At 42.5% G+C, this 18282-nt stretch overlaps 1 protein-coding gene across 1 annotated transcript in view; it reads left to right on the top strand.

The window, feature by feature from the left end:
- LOC142486093 (unconventional myosin-IXb-like) overlaps positions 1 to 18282 on the top strand; it is a 52273-nt gene that overhangs the window by 30444 nt on the left and 3547 nt on the right. Inside the window, exons 3-4 of the mRNA XM_075584751.1 lie at positions 15932 to 16013; positions 16361 to 16544. Of these exons, the coding sequence (XP_075440866.1) occupies positions 15932 to 16013; positions 16361 to 16544 (266 nt within the window). The remainder of the gene's footprint in view (positions 1 to 15931; positions 16014 to 16360; positions 16545 to 18282) is intronic.

Here is an 18282-nt window from a genome sequence, read left to right as displayed (position 1 = left end):
ATTCTTGTTTCTCAAATGCATAACCTTACATTTATCTGTATTAAACCTCATCTGCCATTTACCTGCCCAAGTTTCCTGTCTCCCCAAGTCCTTCTGGAGAGAAATTACATCCTGCTCTGATTCTACTACCTTACACAATTTAGTATCATCAGCAAAGATTAAGACTTTGCTCTCGATGCCAACCTCAAGGTCATTAACAAACAAGTTAAAAAGCAGGGGTCCCAGTACCGATCCCTGAGGTACTCCACTCACGACTTTAGCCCAACCTGAAAAAGTTCCATTTACGACAACTCTATGTTGTGTATCCTTCAACCAGTTTTCAATCCAGGTGCAAATATTTTTAGAGTCCAATTTGCTTTATTTTGTACATTAACCTCTTGTGTGGAACCGTATCAAAGCCTATGCAAAATCTAAGTAGATCACAATAATTTTGTATTTTCTATAAATACTTTTTAGTGTAATTTTCAATCCCCAATATAATAGTGGTTGGATGGTAATGTTAATATAATATCCGTCTTACTAGGTACAAGGAGATGGTGTCTGAGAAGAGCAGACAGGAAGCCCTTGAACGAGAAGAGGAGCATAAATGGAGACATGACAACTCCGATGGAGTGCAGAAGGCAGAAGAAGAGGAGAAAGGAGGGAGAAGGCAGAACGAGGTGGGGCAGGGGGAAGCAGAGGTGATGCCCGAGAAGGAGAATCCAGGGGAGAGCCTAGAGAGCAAGGAGAAGCTGACAGAGTAAGGACCTGCAGATATGTGGCATATCGGTCTGTGTGTACTTGTATCTGTATGATTCACTTATCAGAGAGAGTGACTGAGCATGGACTTCCCTTCCATCCATTGCCCATTTATTGTAAGATAAGATCTTGTTTGCCTTTGCAGTTACTGCATGACTTTGGGCACTATTGCTGTGTACAAGCACTCCTAAATCCTTCTCCATCAAGGATTCCCCCAATTTATCCCCATTTAATTTGCAAGTCTCCTGTTTATTCTTGTTTCTCAAATGCATAACCTTACATTTATCTGTATTAAACCTCATCTGCCATTTACCTGCCCAAGTTTCCAGTCTCCCCAAGTCCTTCTGGAGAGAAAGTACATCCTGCTCTGATTCTACTACCTTACACAATTTAGTATCATCAGCAAAGATTAAGACTTTGCTCTCGATGCCAACCTCAAGGTCATTAACAAACAAGTTAAAAAGCAGGGGTCCTAGTACCGATCCCTGAGGTACTCCACTCACGACTTTAGCCCAACCTGAAAAAGTTCCATTTACGACAACTCTATGTTGTGTATCCTTCAACCAGTTTTCAATCCAGGTGCAAATATTTTTAGAGTCCAATTTGCTTTATTTTGTTCATTAACCTCTTGTGTGGAACCGTATCAAAGCCTATGCAAAATCTAAGTAGATCACAATAATTAAGTATTTTCTATAAATACTTTTTAGTGTAATTTTCAATCCCCAATATAATAGTGGTTGGATGGTAATGTTAATATAATATCCGTCTTACCAGGTACAAGGAGATGGTGTCTGAGAAGAGCAGACAGGAAGCCCTTGAACGAGAAGAGGAGCATAAATGGAGACATGACAACTCCGATGGAGTGCAGAAGGCAGAAGAAGAGGAGAAAGGAGGGAGAAGGCAGAACGAGGTGGGGCAGGGGGAAGCAGAGGTGATGCCCGAGAAGGAGAATCCAGGGGAGAGCCTAGAGAGCAAGGAGAAGCTGACAGAGTAAGGACCTGCAGATATGTGGCATATCGGTCTGTGTGTACTTGTATCTGTATGATTCACTTATCAGAGAGAGTGACTGAGCATGGACTTCCCTTCCATCCATTGCCCATTTATTGTAAGATAAGATCTTGTTTGCCTTTGCAGTTACTGCATGACTTTGGGCACTATTGCTGTGTACAAGCACTCCTAAATCCTTCTCCATCAAGGATTCCCCCAATTTATCCCCATTTAATTTGCAAGTCTCCTGTTTATTCTTGTTTCTCAAATGCATAACCTTACATTTATCTGTATTAAACCTCATCTGCCATTTACCTGCCCAAGTTTCCAGTCTCCCCAAGTCCTTCTGGAGAGAAATTACATCCTGCTCTGATTCTACTACCTTACACAATTTAGTATCATCAGCAAAGATTAAGACTTTGCTCTCGATGCCAACCTCAAGGTCATTAACAAACAAGTTAAAAAGCAGGGGTCCTAGTACCGATCCCTGAGGTAATCCACTCACGACTTTAGCCCAACCTGAAAAAGTTCCATTTACGACAACTCTATGTTGTGTATCCTTCAACCAGTTTTCAATCCAGGTGCAAATATTTTTAGAGTCCAATTTGCTTTATTTTGTACATTAACCTCTTGTGTGGAACCGTATCAAAGCCTATGCAAAATCTAAGTAGATCACAATAATTTAGTATTTTCTATAAATACTTTTTAGTGTAATTTTCAATCCCCAATATAATAGTGGTTGGATGGTAATGTTAATATAATATCCGTCTTACCAGGTACAAGGAGATGGTGTCTGAGAAGAGCAGACAGGAAGCCCTTGAACGAGAAGAGGAGCATAAATGGAGACATGACAACTCCGATGGAGTGCAGAAGGCAGAAGAAGAGGAGAAAGGAGGGAGAAGGCAGAACGAGGTGGGGCAGGGGGAAGCAGAGGTGATGCCCGAGAAGGAGAATCCAGGGGAGAGCCTAGAGAGCAAGGAGAAGCTGACAGAGTAAGGACCTGCAGATATGTGGCATATCGGTCTGTGTGTACTTGTATCTGTATGATTCACTTATCAGAGAGAGTGACTGAGCATGGACTTCCCTTCCATCCATTGCCCATTTATTGTAAGATAAGATCTTGTTTGCCTTTGCAGTTACTGCATGACTTTGGGCACTATTGCTGTGTACAAGCACTCCTAAATCCTTCTCCATCAAGGATTCCCCCAATTTATCCCCATTTAATTTGCAAGTCTCCTGTTTATTCTTGTTTCTCAAATGCATAACCTTACATTTATCTGTATTAAACCTCATCTGCCATTTACCTGCCCAAGTTTCCAGTCTCCCCAAGTCCTTCTGGAGAGAAATTACATCTTGCTCTGATTCTACTACCTTACACAATTTAGTATCATCAGCAAAGATTAAGACTTTGCTCTCGATGCCAACCTCAAGGTCATTAACAAACAAGTTAAAAAGCAGGGGTCCCAGTACCGATCCCTGAGGTACTCCACTCACGACTTTAGCCCAACCTGAAAAAGTTCCATTTACGACAACTCTATGTTGTGTATCCTTCAACCAGTTTTCAATCCAGGTGCAAATATTTTTAGAGTCCAATTTGCTTTATTTTGTACATTAACCTCTTGTGTTGAACCGTATCAAAGCCTATGCAAAATCTAAGTAGATCACAATAATTTTGTATTTTCTATAAATACTTTTTAGTGTAATTTTCAATCCCCAATATAATAGTGGTTGGATGGTAATGTTAATATAATATCCGTCTTACTAGGTACAAGGAGATGGTGTCTGAGAAGAGCAGACAGGAAGCCCTTGAACGAGAAGAGGAGCATAAATGGAGACATGACAACTCCGATGGTGTGCAGAAGGCAGAAGAAGAGGAGAAAGGAGGGAGAAGGCAGAACGAGGTGGGGCAGGGGGAAGCAGAGGTGATGCCTGAGAAGGAGAATCCAGGGGAGAGCCTAGAGAGCAAGGAGAAGCTGACAGAGTAAGGACCTGCAGATATGTGGCATATCGGTCTGTGTGTACTTGTATCTGTATGATTCACTTATCAGAGAGAGTGACTGAGCATGGACTTCCCTTCCATCCATTGCCCATTTATTGTAAGATAAGATCTTGTTTGCCTTTGCAGTTACTGCATGACTTTGGGCACTATTGCTGTGTACAAGCACTCCTAAATCCTTCTCCATCAAGGATTCCCCCAATTTATCCCCATTTAATTTGCAAGTCTCCTGTTTATTCTTGTTTCTCAAATGCATAACCTTACATTTATCTGTATTAAACCTCATCTGCCATTTACCTGCCCAAGTTTCCAGTCTCCCCAAGTCCTTCTGGAGAGAAAGTACATCCTGCTCTGATTCTACTACCTTACACAATTTAGTATCATCAGCAAAGATTAAGACTTTGCTCTCGATGCCAACCTCAAGGTCATTAACAAACAAGTTAAAAAGCAGGGGTCCTAGTACCGATCCCTGAGGTACTCCACTCACGACTTTAGCCCAACCTGAAAAAGTTCCATTTACGACAACTCTATGTTGTGTATCCTTCAACCAGTTTTCAATCCAGGTGCAAATATTTTTAGAGTCCAATTTGCTTTATTTTGTACATTAACCTCTTGTGTGGAACCGTATCAAAGCCTATGCAAAATCTAAGTAGATCACAATAATTAAGTATTTTCTATAAATACTTTTTAGTGTAATTTTCAATCCCCAATATAATAGTGGTTGGATGGTAATGTTAATATAATATCCGTCTTACCAGGTACAAGGAGATGGTGTCTGAGAAGAGCAGACAGGAAGCCCTTGAACGAGAAGAGGAGCATAAATGGAGACATGACAACTCCGATGGAGTGCAGAAGGCAGAAGAAGAGGAGAAAGGAGGGAGAAGGCAGAACGAGGTGGGGCAGGGGGAAGCAGAGGTGATGCCCGAGAAGGAGAATCCAGGGGAGAGCCTAGAGAGCAAGGAGAAGCTGACAGAGTAAGGACCTGCAGATATGTGGCATATCGGTCTGTGTGTACTTGTATCTGTATGATTCACTTATCAGAGAGAGTGACTGAGCATGGACTTCCCTTCCATCCATTGCCCATTTATTGTAAGATAAGATCTTGTTTGCCTTTGCAGTTACTGCATGACTTTGGGCACTATTGCTGTGTACAAGCACTCCTAAATCCTTCTCCATCAAGGATTCCCCCAATTTATCCCCATTTAATTTGCAAGTCTCCTGTTTATTCTTGTTTCTCAAATGCATAACCTTACATTTATCTGTATTAAACCTCATCTGCCATTTACCTGCCCAAGTTTCCAGTCTCCCCAAGTCCTTCTGGAGAGAAATTACATCCTGCTCTGATTCTACTACCTTACACAATTTAGTATCATCAGCAAAGATTAAGACTTTGCTCTCGATGCCAACCTCAAGGTCATTAACAAACAAGTTAAAAAGCAGGGGTCCTAGTACCGATCCCTGAGGTACTCCACTCACGACTTTAGCCCAACCTGAAAAAGTTCCATTTACGACAACTCTATGTTGTGTATCCTTCAACCAGTTTTCAATCCAGGTGCAAATATTTTTAGAGTCCAATTTGCTTTATTTTGTACATTAACCTCTTGTGTGGAACCGTATCAAAGCCTATGCAAAATCTAAGTAGATCACAATAATTTTGTATTTTCTATAAATACTTTTTAGTGTAATTTTCAATCCCCAATATAATAGTGGTTGGATGGTAATGTTAATATAATATCCGTCTTACTAGGTACAAGGAGATGGTGTCTGAGAAGAGCAGACAGGAAGCCCTTGAACGAGAAGAGGAGCATAAATGGAGACATGACAACTCCGATGGAGTGCAGAAGGCAGAAGAAGAGGAGAAAGGAGGGAGAAGGCAGAACGAGGTGGGGCAGGGGGAAGCAGAGGTGATGCCCGAGAAGGAGAATCCAGGGGAGAGCCTAGAGAGCAAGGAGAAGCTGACAGAGTAAGGACCTGCAGATATGTGGCATATCGGTCTGTGTGTACTTGTATCTGTATGATTCACTTATCAGAGAGAGTGACTGAGCATGGACTTCCCTTCCATCCATTGCCCATTTATTGTAAGATAAGATCTTGTTTGCCTTTGCAGTTACTGCATGACTTTGGGCACTATTGCTGTGTACAAGCACTCCTAAATCCTTCTCCATCAAGGATTCCCCCAATTTATCCCCATTTAATTTGCAAGTCTCCTGTTTATTCTTGTTTCAAAAATGCATAACCTTACATTTATCTGTATTAAACCTCATCTGCCATTTACCTGCCCAAGTTTCCAGTCTCCCCAAGTCCTTCTGGAGAGAAAGTACATCCTGCTCTGATTCTACTACCTTACACAATTTAGTATCATCAGCAAAGATTAAGACTTTGCTCTCGATGCCAACCTCAAGGTCATTAACAAACAAGTTAAAAAGCAGGGGTCCTAGTACCGATCCCTGAGGTACTCCACTCACGACTTTAGCCCAACCTGAAAAAGTTCCATTTACGACAACTCTATGTTGTGTATCCTTCAACCAGTTTTCAATCCAGGTGCAAATATTTTTAGAGTCCAATTTGCTTTATTTTGTACATTAACCTCTTGTGTGGAACCGTATCAAAGCCTATGCAAAATCTAAGTAGATCACAATAATTAAGTATTTTCTATAAATACTTTTTAGTGTAATTTTCAATCCCCAATATAATAGTGGTTGGATGGTAATGTTAATATAATATCCGTCTTACCAGGTACAAGGAGATGGTGTCTGAGAAGAGCAGACAGGAAGCCCTTGAACGAGAAGAGGAGCATAAATGGAGACATGACAACTCCGATGGAGTGCAGAAGGCAGAAGAAGAGGAGAAAGGAGGGAGAAGGCAGAACGAGGTGGGGCAGGGGGAAGCAGAGGTGATGCCCGAGAAGGAGAATCCAGGGGAGAGCCTAGAGAGCAAGGAGAAGCTGACAGAGTAAGGACCTGCAGATATGTGGCATATCGGTCTGTGTGTACTTGTATCTGTATGATTCACTTATCAGAGAGAGTGACTGAGCATGGACTTCCCTTCCATCCATTGCCCATTTATTGTAAGATAAGATCTTGTTTGCCTTTGCAGTTACTGCATGACTTTGGGCACTATTGCTTTGTACAAGCACTCCTAAATCCTTCTCCATCAAGGATTCCCCCAATTTATCCCCATTTAATTTGCAAGTCTCCTGTTTATTCTTGTTTCTCAAATGCATAACCTTACATTTATCTGTATTAAACCTCATCTGCCATTTACCTGCCCAAGTTTCCAGTCTCCCCAAGTCCTTCTGGAGAGAAATTACATCCTGCTCTGATTCTACTACCTTACACAATTTAGTATCATCAGCAAAGATTAAGACTTTGCTCTCGATGCCAACCTCAAGGTCATTAACAAACAAGTTAAAAAGCAGGGGTCCTAGTACCGATCCCTGAGGTACTCCACTCACGACTTTAGCCCAACCTGAAAAAGTTCCATTTACGACAACTCTATGTTGTGTATCCTTCAACCAGTTTTCAATCCAGGTGCAAATATTTTTAGAGTCCAATTTGCTTTATTTTGTACATTAACCTCTTGTGTGGAACCGTATCAAAGCCTATGCAAAATCTAAGTAGATCACAATAATTTTGTATTTTCTATAAATACTTTTTAGTGTAATTTTCAATCCCCAATATAATAGTGGTTGGATGGTAATGTTAATATAATATCCGTCTTACTAGGTACAAGGAGATGGTGTCTGAGAAGAGCAGACAGGAAGCCCTTGAACGAGAAGAGGAGCATAAATGGAGACATGACAACTCCGATGGAGTGCAGAAGGCAGAAGAAGAGGAGAAAGGAGGGAGAAGGCAGAACGAGGTGGGGCAGGGGGAAGCAGAGGTGATGCCCGAGAAGGAGAATCCAGGGGAGAGCCTAGAGAGCAAGGAGAAGCTGACAGAGTAAGGACCTGCAGATATGTGGCATATCGGTCTGTGTGTACTTGTATCTGTATGATTCACTTATCAGAGAGAGTGACTGAGCATGGACTTCCCTTCCATCCATTGCCCATTTATTGTAAGATAAGATCTTGTTTGCCTTTGCAGTTACTGCATGACTTTGGGCACTATTGCTGTGTACAAGCACTCCTAAATCCTTCTCCATCAAGGATTCCCCCAATTTATCCCCATTTAATTTGCAAGTCTCCTGTTTATTCTTGTTTCTCAAATGCATAACCTTACATTTATCTGTATTAAACCTCATCTGCCATTTACCTGCCCAAGTTTCCAGTCTCCCCAAGTCCTTCTGGAGAGAAATTACATCCTGCTCTGATTCTACTACCTTACACAATTTAGTATCATCAGCAAAGATTAAGACTTTGCTCTCGATGCCAACCTCAAGGTCATTAACAAACAAGTTAAAAAGCAGGGGTCCCAGTACCGATCCCTGAGGTACTCCACTCACGACTTTAGCCCAACCTGAAAAAGTTCCATTTACGACAACTCTATGTTGTGTATCCTTCAACCAGTTTTCAATCCAGGTGCAAATATTTTTAGAGTCCAATTTGCTTTATTTTGTACATTAACCTCTTGTGTGGAACCGTATCAAAGCCTATGCAAAATCTAAGTAGATCACAATAATTTTGTATTTTCTATAAATACTTTTTAGTGTAATTTTCAATCCCCAATATAATAGTGGTTGGATGGTAATGTTAATATAATATCCGTCTTACTAGGTACAAGGAGATGGTGTCTGAGAAGAGCAGACAGGAAGCCCTTGAACGAGAAGAGGAGCATAAATGGAGACATGACAACTCCGATGGAGTGCAGAAGGCAGAAGAAGAGGAGAAAGGAGGGAGAAGGCAGAACGAGGTGGGGCAGGGGGAAGCAGAGGTGATGCCCGAGAAGGAGAATCCAGGGGAGAGCCTAGAGAGCAAGGAGAAGCTGACAGAGTAAGGACCTGCAGATATGTGGCATATCGGTCTGTGTGTACTTGTATCTGTATGATTCACTTATCAGAGAGAGTGACTGAGCATGGACTTCCCTTCCATCCATTGCCCATTTATTGTAAGATAAGATCTTGTTTGCCTTTGCAGTTACTGCATGACTTTGGGCACTATTGCTGTGTACAAGCACTCCTAAATCCTTCTCCATCAAGGATTCCCCCAATTTATCCCCATTTAATTTGCAAGTCTCCTGTTTATTCTTGTTTCTCAAATGCATAACCTTACATTTATCTGTATTAAACCTCATCTGCCATTTACCTGCCCAAGTTTCCAGTCTCCCCAAGTCCTTCTGGAGAGAAATTACATCCTGCTCTGATTCTACTACCTTACACAATTTAGTATCATCAGCAAAGATTAAGACTTTGCTCTCGATGCCAACCTCAAGGTCATTAACAAACAAGTTAAAAAGCAGGGGTCCCAGTACCGATCCCTGAGGTACTCCACTCACGACTTTATCCCAACCTGAAAAAGTTCCATTTACGACAACTCTATGTTGTGTATCCTTCAACCAGTTTTCAATCCAGGTGCAAATATTTTTAGAGTCCAATTTGCTTTATTTTGTACATTAACCTCTTGTGTGGAACCGTATCAAAGCCTATGCAAAATCTAAGTAGATCACAATAATTAAGTATTTTCTATAAATACTTTTTAGTGTAATTTTCAATCCCCAATATAATAGTGGTTGGATGGTAATGTTAATATAATATCCGTCTTACCAGGTACAAGGAGATGGTGTCTGAGAAGAGCAGACAGGAAGCCCTTGAACGAGAAGAGGAGCATAAATGGAGACATGACAACTCCGATGGAGTGCAGAAGGCAGAAGAAGAGGAGAAAGGAGGGAGAAGGCAGAACGAGGTGGGGCAGGGGGAAGCAGAGGTGATGCCCGAGAAGGAGAATCCAGGGGAGAGCCTAGAGAGCAAGGAGAAGCTGACAGAGTAAGGACCTGCAGATATGTGGCATATCGGTCTGTGTGTACTTGTATCTGTATGATTCACTTATCAGAGAGAGTGACTGAGCATGGACTTCCCTTCCATCCATTGCCCATTTATTGTAAGATAAGATCTTGTTTGCCTTTGCAGTTACTGCATGACTTTGGGCACTATTGCTGTGTACAAGCACTCCTAAATCCTTCTCCATCAAGGATTCCCCCAATTTATCCCCATTTAATTTGCAAGTCTCCTGTTTATTCTTGTTTCTCAAATGCATAACCTTACATTTATCTGTATTAAACCTCATCTGCCATTTACCTGACCAAGTTTCCAGTCTCCCCAAGTCCTTCTGGAGAGAAATTACATCCTGCTCTGATTCTACTACCTTACACAATTTAGTATCATCAGCAAAGATTAAGACTTTGCTCTCGATGCCAACCTCAAGGTCATTAACAAACAAGTTAAAAAGCAGGGGTCCTAGTACCGATCCCTGAGGTACTCCACTCATGACTTTAGCCCAACCTGAAAAAGTTCCATTTACGACAACTCTATGTTGTGTTTCCTTCAACCAGTTTTCAATCCAGGTGCAAATATTTTTAGAGTCCAATTTGCTTTATTTTGTACATTAACCTCTTGTGTGGAACCGTATCAAAGCCTATGCAAAATCTAAGAAGATCACAATAATTTTGTATTTTCTATAAATACTTTTTAGTGTAATTTTCAATCCCCAATATAATAGTGGTTGAATGGTAATGTTAATATAATATCCGTCTTACCAGGTACAAGGAGGTGGTGTCTGAGAAGAGCAGACAGGAAGCCCTTGAATGAGAAGAGGAGCATAAATGGAGACATGACAACTCCGATGGAGTGCAGAAGGCAGAAGAAGAGGAGAAAGGAGGGAGAAGGCAGAACGAGGTGGGGCAGGGGGAAGCAGAGGTGATGCCCGAGAAGGAGAATCCAGGGGAGAGCCTAGAGAGCAAGGAGAAGCTGACAGAGTAAGGACCTGCAGATATGTGGCATATCGGTCTGTGTGTACTTGTATCTGTATGATTCACTTATCAGAGAGAGTGACTGAGCATGGACTTCCCTTCCATCCATTGCCCATTTATTGTAAGATAAGATCTTGTTTGCCTTTGCAGTTACTGCATGACTTTGGGCACTATTGCTGTGTACAAGCACTCCTAAATCCTTCTCCATCAAGGATTCCCCCAATTTATCCCCATTTAATTTGCAAGTCTCCTGTTTATTCTTGTTTCTCAAATGCATAACCTTACATTTATCTGTATTAAACCTCATCTGCCATTTACCTGCCCAAGTTTCCAGTCTCCCCAAATCCTTCTGGAGAGAAATTACATCCTGCTCTGATTCTACTACCTTACACAATTTAGTATCATCAGCAAAGATTAAGACTTTGCTCTCGATGCCAACCTCAAGGTCATTAACAAACAAGTTAAAAAGCAGGGGTCCCAGTACCGATCCCTGAGGTACTCCACTCACGACTTTAGCCCAACCTGAAAAAGTTCCATTTACGACAACTCTATGTTGTGTATCCTTCAACCAGTTTTCAATCCAGGTGCAAATATTTTTAGAGTCCAATTTGCTTTATTTTGTACATTAACCTCTTGTGTGGAACCGTATCAAAGCCTATGCAAAATCTAAGTAGATCACAATAATTTTGTATTTTCTATAAATACTTTTTAGTGTAATTTTCAATCCCCAATATAATAGTGATTGGATGGTAATGTTAATATAATATCCGTCTTACCAGGTACAAGGAGATGGTGTCTGAGAAGAGCAGACAGGAAGCCCTTGAACGAGAAGAGGAGCATTAATGGAGACATGACAACTCCGATGGAGTGCAGAAAGCAAAAGAAGAGGAGAAAGGAGGGAGAAGGCAGAACGAGGTGGGGCAGGGGGAAGCAGAGGTGATGCCCGAGAAGGAGAATCCAGGGGAGAGCCTAGAGAGCAAGGAGAAGCTGACAGAGTAAGGACCTGCAGATATGTGGCATATCGGTCTGTGTGTACTTGTATCTGTATGATTCACTTATCAGAGAGAGTGACTGAGCATGGACTTCCCTTCCATCCATTGCCCATTTATTGTAAGATAAGATCTTGTTTGCCTTTGCAGTTACTGCATGACTTTGGGCACTATTGCTGTGTACAAGCACTCCTAAATCCTTCTCCATCAAGGATTCCCCCAATTTATCCCCATTTAATTTGCAAGTCTCCTGTTTATTCTTGTTTCTCAAATGCATAACCTTACATTTATCTGTATTAAACCTCATCTGCCATTTACCTGCCCAAGTTTCCAGTCTCCCCAAGTCCTTCTGGAGAGAAATTACATCCTGCTCTGATTCTACTACCTTACACAATTTAGTATCATCAGCAAAGATTGAGACTTTGCTCTCGATGCCAACCTCAAGGTCATTAACAAACAAGTTAAAAAGCAGGGGTCCCAGTACCGATCCCTGAGGTACTCCACTCACGACTTTAGCCCAACCTGAAAAAGTTCCATTTATGACAACTCTATGTTGTGTATCCTTCAACCAGTTTTCAATCCAGGTGCAAATATTTTTAGAGTCCAATTTGCTTTATTTTGTACATTAACCTCTTGTGTGGAACCGTATCAAAGCCTATGCAAAATCTAAGTAGATCACAATAATTTTGTATTTTCTATAAATACTTTTTAGTGTAATTTTCAATCCCCAATATAATAGTGGTTGGATGGTAATGTTAATATAATATCCGTCTTACCAGGTACAAGGAGATGGTGTCTGAGAAGAGCAGACAGGAAGCCCTTGAACGAGAAGAGGAGCATAAATGGAGACATGACAACTCCGATGGAGTGCAGAAGGCAGAAGAAGAGGAGAAAGGAGGGAGAAGGCAGAACGAGGTGGGGCAGGGGGAAGCAGAGGTGATGCCCGAGAAGGAGAATCCAGGGGAGAGCCTAGAGAGCAAGGAGAAGCTGACAGAGTAAGGACCTGCAGATATGTGGCATATCGGTCTGTGTGTACTTGTATCTGTATGATTCACTTATCAGAGAGAGTGACTGAGCATGGACTTCCCTTCCATCCATTGCCCATTTATTGTAAGATAAGATCTTGTTTGCCTTTGCAGTTACTGCATGACTTTGGGCACTATTGCTGTGTACAAGCACTCCTAAATCCTTCTCCATCAAGGATTCCCCCAATTTATCCCCATTTAATTTGCAAGTCTCCTGTTTATTCTTGTTTCTCAAATGCATAACCTTACATTTATCTGTATTAAACCTCATCTGCCATTTACCTGCCCAAGTTTCCAGTCTCCCCAAGTCCTTCTGGAGAGAAATTACATCCTGCTCTGATTCTACTACCTTACACAATTTAGTATCATCAGCAAAGATTAAGACTTTGCTCTCGATGCCAACCTCAAGGTCATTAACAAACAAGTTAAAAAGCAGGGGTCCTAGTACCGATCCCTGAGGTACTCCACTCACGACTTTAGCCCAACCTGAAAAAGTTCCATTTACGACAACTCTATGTTGTGTATCCTTCAACCAGTTTTCAATCCAGGTGCAAATATTTTTAGAGTCCAATTTGCTTTATTTTGTACATTAACCTCTTGTGTGGAACCGTATCAAAGCCTATGCAAAATCTAAGTAGATCACAATAATTTTGTATTTTCTATAAATACTTTTTAGTGTAATTTTCAATCCCCAATATAATAGTGATTGGATGGTAATGTTAATATAATATCCGTCTTACCAGGTACAAGGAGATGGTGTCTGAGAAGAGCAGACAGGAAGCCCTTGAACGAGAAGAGGAGCATAAATGGAGACATGACAACTCCGATGGAGTGCAGAAGGCAAAAGAAGAGGAGAAAGGAGGGAGAAGGCAGAACGAGGTGGGGCAGGGGGAAGCAGAGGTGATGCCCGAGAAGGAGAATCCAGGGGAGAGCCTAGAGAGCAAGGAGAAGCTGACAGAGTAAGGACCTGCAGATATGTGGCATATCGGTCTGTGTGTACTTGTATCTGTATGATTCACTTATCAGAGAGAGTGACTGAGCATGGACTTCCCTTCCATCCATTGCCCATTTATTGTAAGATAAGATCTTGTTTGCCTTTGCAGTTACTGCATGACTTTGGGCACTATTGCTGTGTACAAGCACTCCTAAATCCTTCTCCATCAAGGATTCCCCCAATTTATCCCCATTTAATTTGCAAGTCTCCTGTTTATTCTTGTTTCTCAAATGCATAACCTTACATTTATCTGTATTAAACCTCATCTGCCATTTACCTGCCCAAGTTTCCAGTCTCCCCAAGTCCTTCTGGAGAGAAATTACATCCTGCTCTGATTCTACTACCTTACACAATTTAGTATCATCAGCAAAGATTAAGACTTTGCTCTCGATGCCAACCTCAAGGTCATTAACAAACAAGTTAAAAAGCAGGGGTCCTAGTACCGATCCCTGAGGTACTCCACTCACGACTTTAGCCCAACCTGAAAAAGTTCCATTTACGACAACTCTATGTTGTGTATCCTTCAACCAGTTTTCAATCCAGGTGCAAATATTTTTAGAGTCCAATTTGCTTTATTTTGTACATTAACCTCTTGTGTGGAACCGTATCAAAGCCTATGCAAAATCTAAGTAGATCACAATAATTTTGTATTTTCTATAAATACTTTTTAGTGTAATTTTCAATCCCCAATATAATAGTGGTTGGATGGTAATGTTAATATAATATCCGTCTTACCAGGTACAAGGAGATGGTGTCTGAGAAGAGCAGACAGGAAGCCCTTGAACGAGAAGAGGAGCATAAATGGAGACATGACAACTCCGATGGAGTGCAGAAGGCAGAAGAAGAGGAGAAAGGAGGGAGAAGGCAGAACGAGGTGGGGCAGGGGGAAGCAAAGGTGATGCCCGAGAAGGAGAATCCAGGGGAGAGCCTAGAGAGCAAGGAGAAGCTGACAGAGTAAGGACCTGCAGATATGTGGCATATCGGTCTGTGTGTACTTGTATCTGTATGATTCACTTATCAGAGAGAGTGACTGAGCATGGACTTCCCTTACATCCATTGCCCATTTATTGTAAGAAAAGATCTTGTTTGCCTTTGCTGTTACTGCATGACTTTGGGCACTATTGCTGTGTACAAGCACTCCTAAATCCTTCTCCATCAAGGATTCCCCCAATTTATCCCCATTTAATTTGCAAGTCTCCTGTTCATTCTTGTTTCTCAAATGCATAACCTTACATTTATCTGTATTAAACCTCATCTGCCATTTACCTGCCCAAGTTTCCAGTCTCCCCAAGTCCTTCTGGAGAGAAATTACATCCTGCTCTGATTCTACTACCTTACACAATTTAGTATCATCAGCAAAGATTAAGACTTTGCTCTCGATGCCAACCTCAAGGTCATTAACAAACAAGTTAAAAAGCAGGGGTTCTAGTACCGATCCCTGAGGTACTCCACTCACGACTTTAGCCCAACCTGAAAAAGTTCCATTTACGACAACTCTATGTTGTGTATCCTTCAACCAGTTTTCAATCCAGGTGCAAATATTTGTAGAGTCCAATTTGCTTTTAACCTCTTGTGTGGAACCGTATCAAAGCCTATGCAAAATCTAAGTAGATCACAATAATTTAGTATTTTCTATAAATACTTTTTAGTGTAATTTTCAATCCCCAATATAATAGTGGTTGGATGGTAATGTTAATATAATATCCGTCTTACCAGGTACAAGGAGATGGTGTCTGAGAAGAGCAGACAGGAAGCCCTTGAACGAGAAGAGGAGCATAAATGGAGACATGACAACTCCGATGGAGTGCAGAAGGCAGAAGAAGAGGAGAAAGGAGGGAGAAGGCAGAACGAGGTGGGGCAGGGGGAAGCAGCGGTGATGCCCGAGGAGGAGAATCCAGGGGAGAGCCTAGAGAGCAAGGAGAAGCTGACAGAGTAAGGACCTGCAGATATGTGGCATATCGGTCTGTGTGTACTTGTATCTGTATGATTCACTTATCAGAGAGAGAGGCTGAGCATGGACTGGTCATGTCTGCGATATGTTTCCTGTATAGTAATATATATTTTTCCTTACTAAAGGAATGTATATTTATTTATAATACATACACCTTCAAAATGCAGAAGTATGTATATGAATTTGTACATGCATACAAATATATGTGTGTGTGTGTGTCTGTGTATGCATACAAATAGGGGGTATATATACACATCTGTGCAAGGGGGTTGAAATACATGGATGAGGGGGGGGGGGTTGGAAATACAAGCAGGGTGTGTGTATATATGTGTGTTGTTTCACCTTCCAGGCACAAACTCCAGAGGAACCCGTCCAAGATCAGCGAAGCCAGCACCATCCAGAGCCCCTGCGACTTGGCGGGAGGGAGGAAGGTACATAGGGAGGGGGAGGGAGGAAGTTATATCAGGGGGAAGGGAGGGAGGAAGGTACATCAGGGGGGAGGGAGGGAAGAGTGTGAGCTGTGTGACGTGTCAAACCCTCTTGCAGCGCTCACATGTTACACCCCCCATTCTCTCACCCCATCCTCAACCGCAACCCGCTTCTGTCTCACCCTCCCTTCTCATTCGCCCCCTTTCTCTCTCGCCCCACCCTTTTCTCTCCCCCCCACCCTCCCTTCTCTTTTGCCCCGGCCTTCTCTCTCGCCCCGACCTTCTCAATCCTCTTGGGTAACAGAGGGAACACCTCTTTGTTGCCGTGGTAACACTGATCCCTCCCTCAGAACCTGGGAAACCATCACTTCGGGGTGCACGTGGGGGACCTGATCAGTGAGACGTCCTCGGTGCCCGTTGTCATGGAGATGCTCTTAGAGTACCTGGAGATGTACGGCCTGCACACGGAGGGCATCTACCGGAAGTGTGGGGCAGCCAATCGCATGCGAGAGCTCAAACAGTCCCTGGAGAACGGTGCGCTGGGATTGTGAGGGAACCGGGGGAGGCACACATTTAGGCTGAGATTATACCATCTCCGACGGGGCGGCAGCGTGATCTGGTGATGTCATCCTGTCGATGCCGCCAAGCGGCATGTTGAACTGCAGGCAGGAGACAAGCAGAGGAGACAGGGAGGTGTGGCGGAGGCGTGGCTGTGAGCGGTTCGCCCTCATTGGCTGAACCGCTCACGTGACACGGCCGTCTCCTGCTCAAAACAAAATTTCCTGTCTGCTCTCCAGTCTGCCGCCCTGCAGTTCCAGGCAGCGAGCGCGGAGTGCGAGGTATGTTTACCTTAATTGGATTGCAGCAATTTGTTTTTGAGCCGCGCAACGCTGCCGGACAATTTTGGTATAATCACGGCCTAAGGGACAAATAAGATATTATCATTTAAATGTGCAATCCCTGGCAGTTCACAATGAAACTACATTTTTGTAAAGAATGTCATTTTCCTGTAACATACAGTAACTGGGCTCAAAGCAAAACATTGGCTGCTGTCATTATTTGGGAAATAAAGCATTTAAAGGAGGGAGGATGCTTCTCAGCAGTGTTTACTCAACCTCTGGCCACCCTGTGAGAGCCAATAAAGATAAGGGAGGAGGGGGCTTTGCCTGTGCAAACTCCTGTTCAGCACATGGTGAAATCAGACAAAAGGGAAGCCAGAGGAAATCGCCCCCCCCCCCTCCCAAATCTCAGCTCATCGTGTTTACAAAGGAACTTGAAATAATGAATAATAAATACTTATAGGTGTTATATATTTTTGTTTTTTTAAAAAGGCATAAGTCACCCAGGTGTGACCCCTTAAACATCTCACGGTCAGTAGTACATTTTGGTCCTAGGAGGGACTGACCCTTTAAACAGTGGAATAATATACAGGCAGTCCTCGGTTATCCGACACAATGCGTTACTCAAAATGGCGTTGGATAGCGAAACGTTGTAAAGCGAAACACGTTTTCCCACAGGAACACTGTTTAAATGAAAGGTTCCGTTCCTGAAGGCATTTTTAACACTAAAATACACCAAATATTTTACACAGGCAATAAGATATGCAGCACACACATACATTATATAGTGTATATACTGTATTATATATATATATATATAATATAACATAATAAATAATATATTATGTAATATAATATAATATTATATATATGCTCTTACGACGCTTTGCAACGTTGTTTATGTGTATATATATATATATTTATACATACACACATACACATAAACAACGTTGCAAAGCATCGTAAGAGCGCTGGATAAGCCGTTTTGGCGTTGTAAAAATGAACATAGGTATGCATTGCATAGCGCTGGATAAGCCATTCGTTGTAAAGCGAAGCGCTGTAAAACGAGGACTGCCTGTAATCGTCTTTAACACATTTAATTACTCTTAACTTTTTTCCTGGCAGACTACACAACGACACACTTCAGCTTACCAAAATGTTTTCATAAGGCCAGGTCCCCGCTGGCTACTGCAGCGACTGCTGTGGCGGACGCTGCAGGGACAAGAGCCGCCCCACAATGGGGCCGGGCCCGCTGCGAGTTTTTGAGGTACACATGAAAATTGAGATAGGAACTAGCGACAGAGCGCTAGGCCACGCCCACCGGCGGTTAAGCCAATGAGGGCGAACCTGCCAGGTGATGTCATGGCCGCGCCCCAGTAATGCCCCCCCCCCTGTCTTTCCCCTTGCAGCTCTCTGTAGACCGGAGAATTCGC

This window comes from Ascaphus truei, unplaced genomic scaffold, assembly GCF_040206685.1.
Source record: "Ascaphus truei isolate aAscTru1 unplaced genomic scaffold, aAscTru1.hap1 HAP1_SCAFFOLD_733, whole genome shotgun sequence".
NCBI classification, from domain to species: Eukaryota; Metazoa; Chordata; class Amphibia; order Anura; family Ascaphidae; genus Ascaphus; species Ascaphus truei.
The sequence above is the reverse complement of the archived record's forward strand: the minus strand, read 5'-3'. Positions and strand labels throughout refer to the sequence as shown.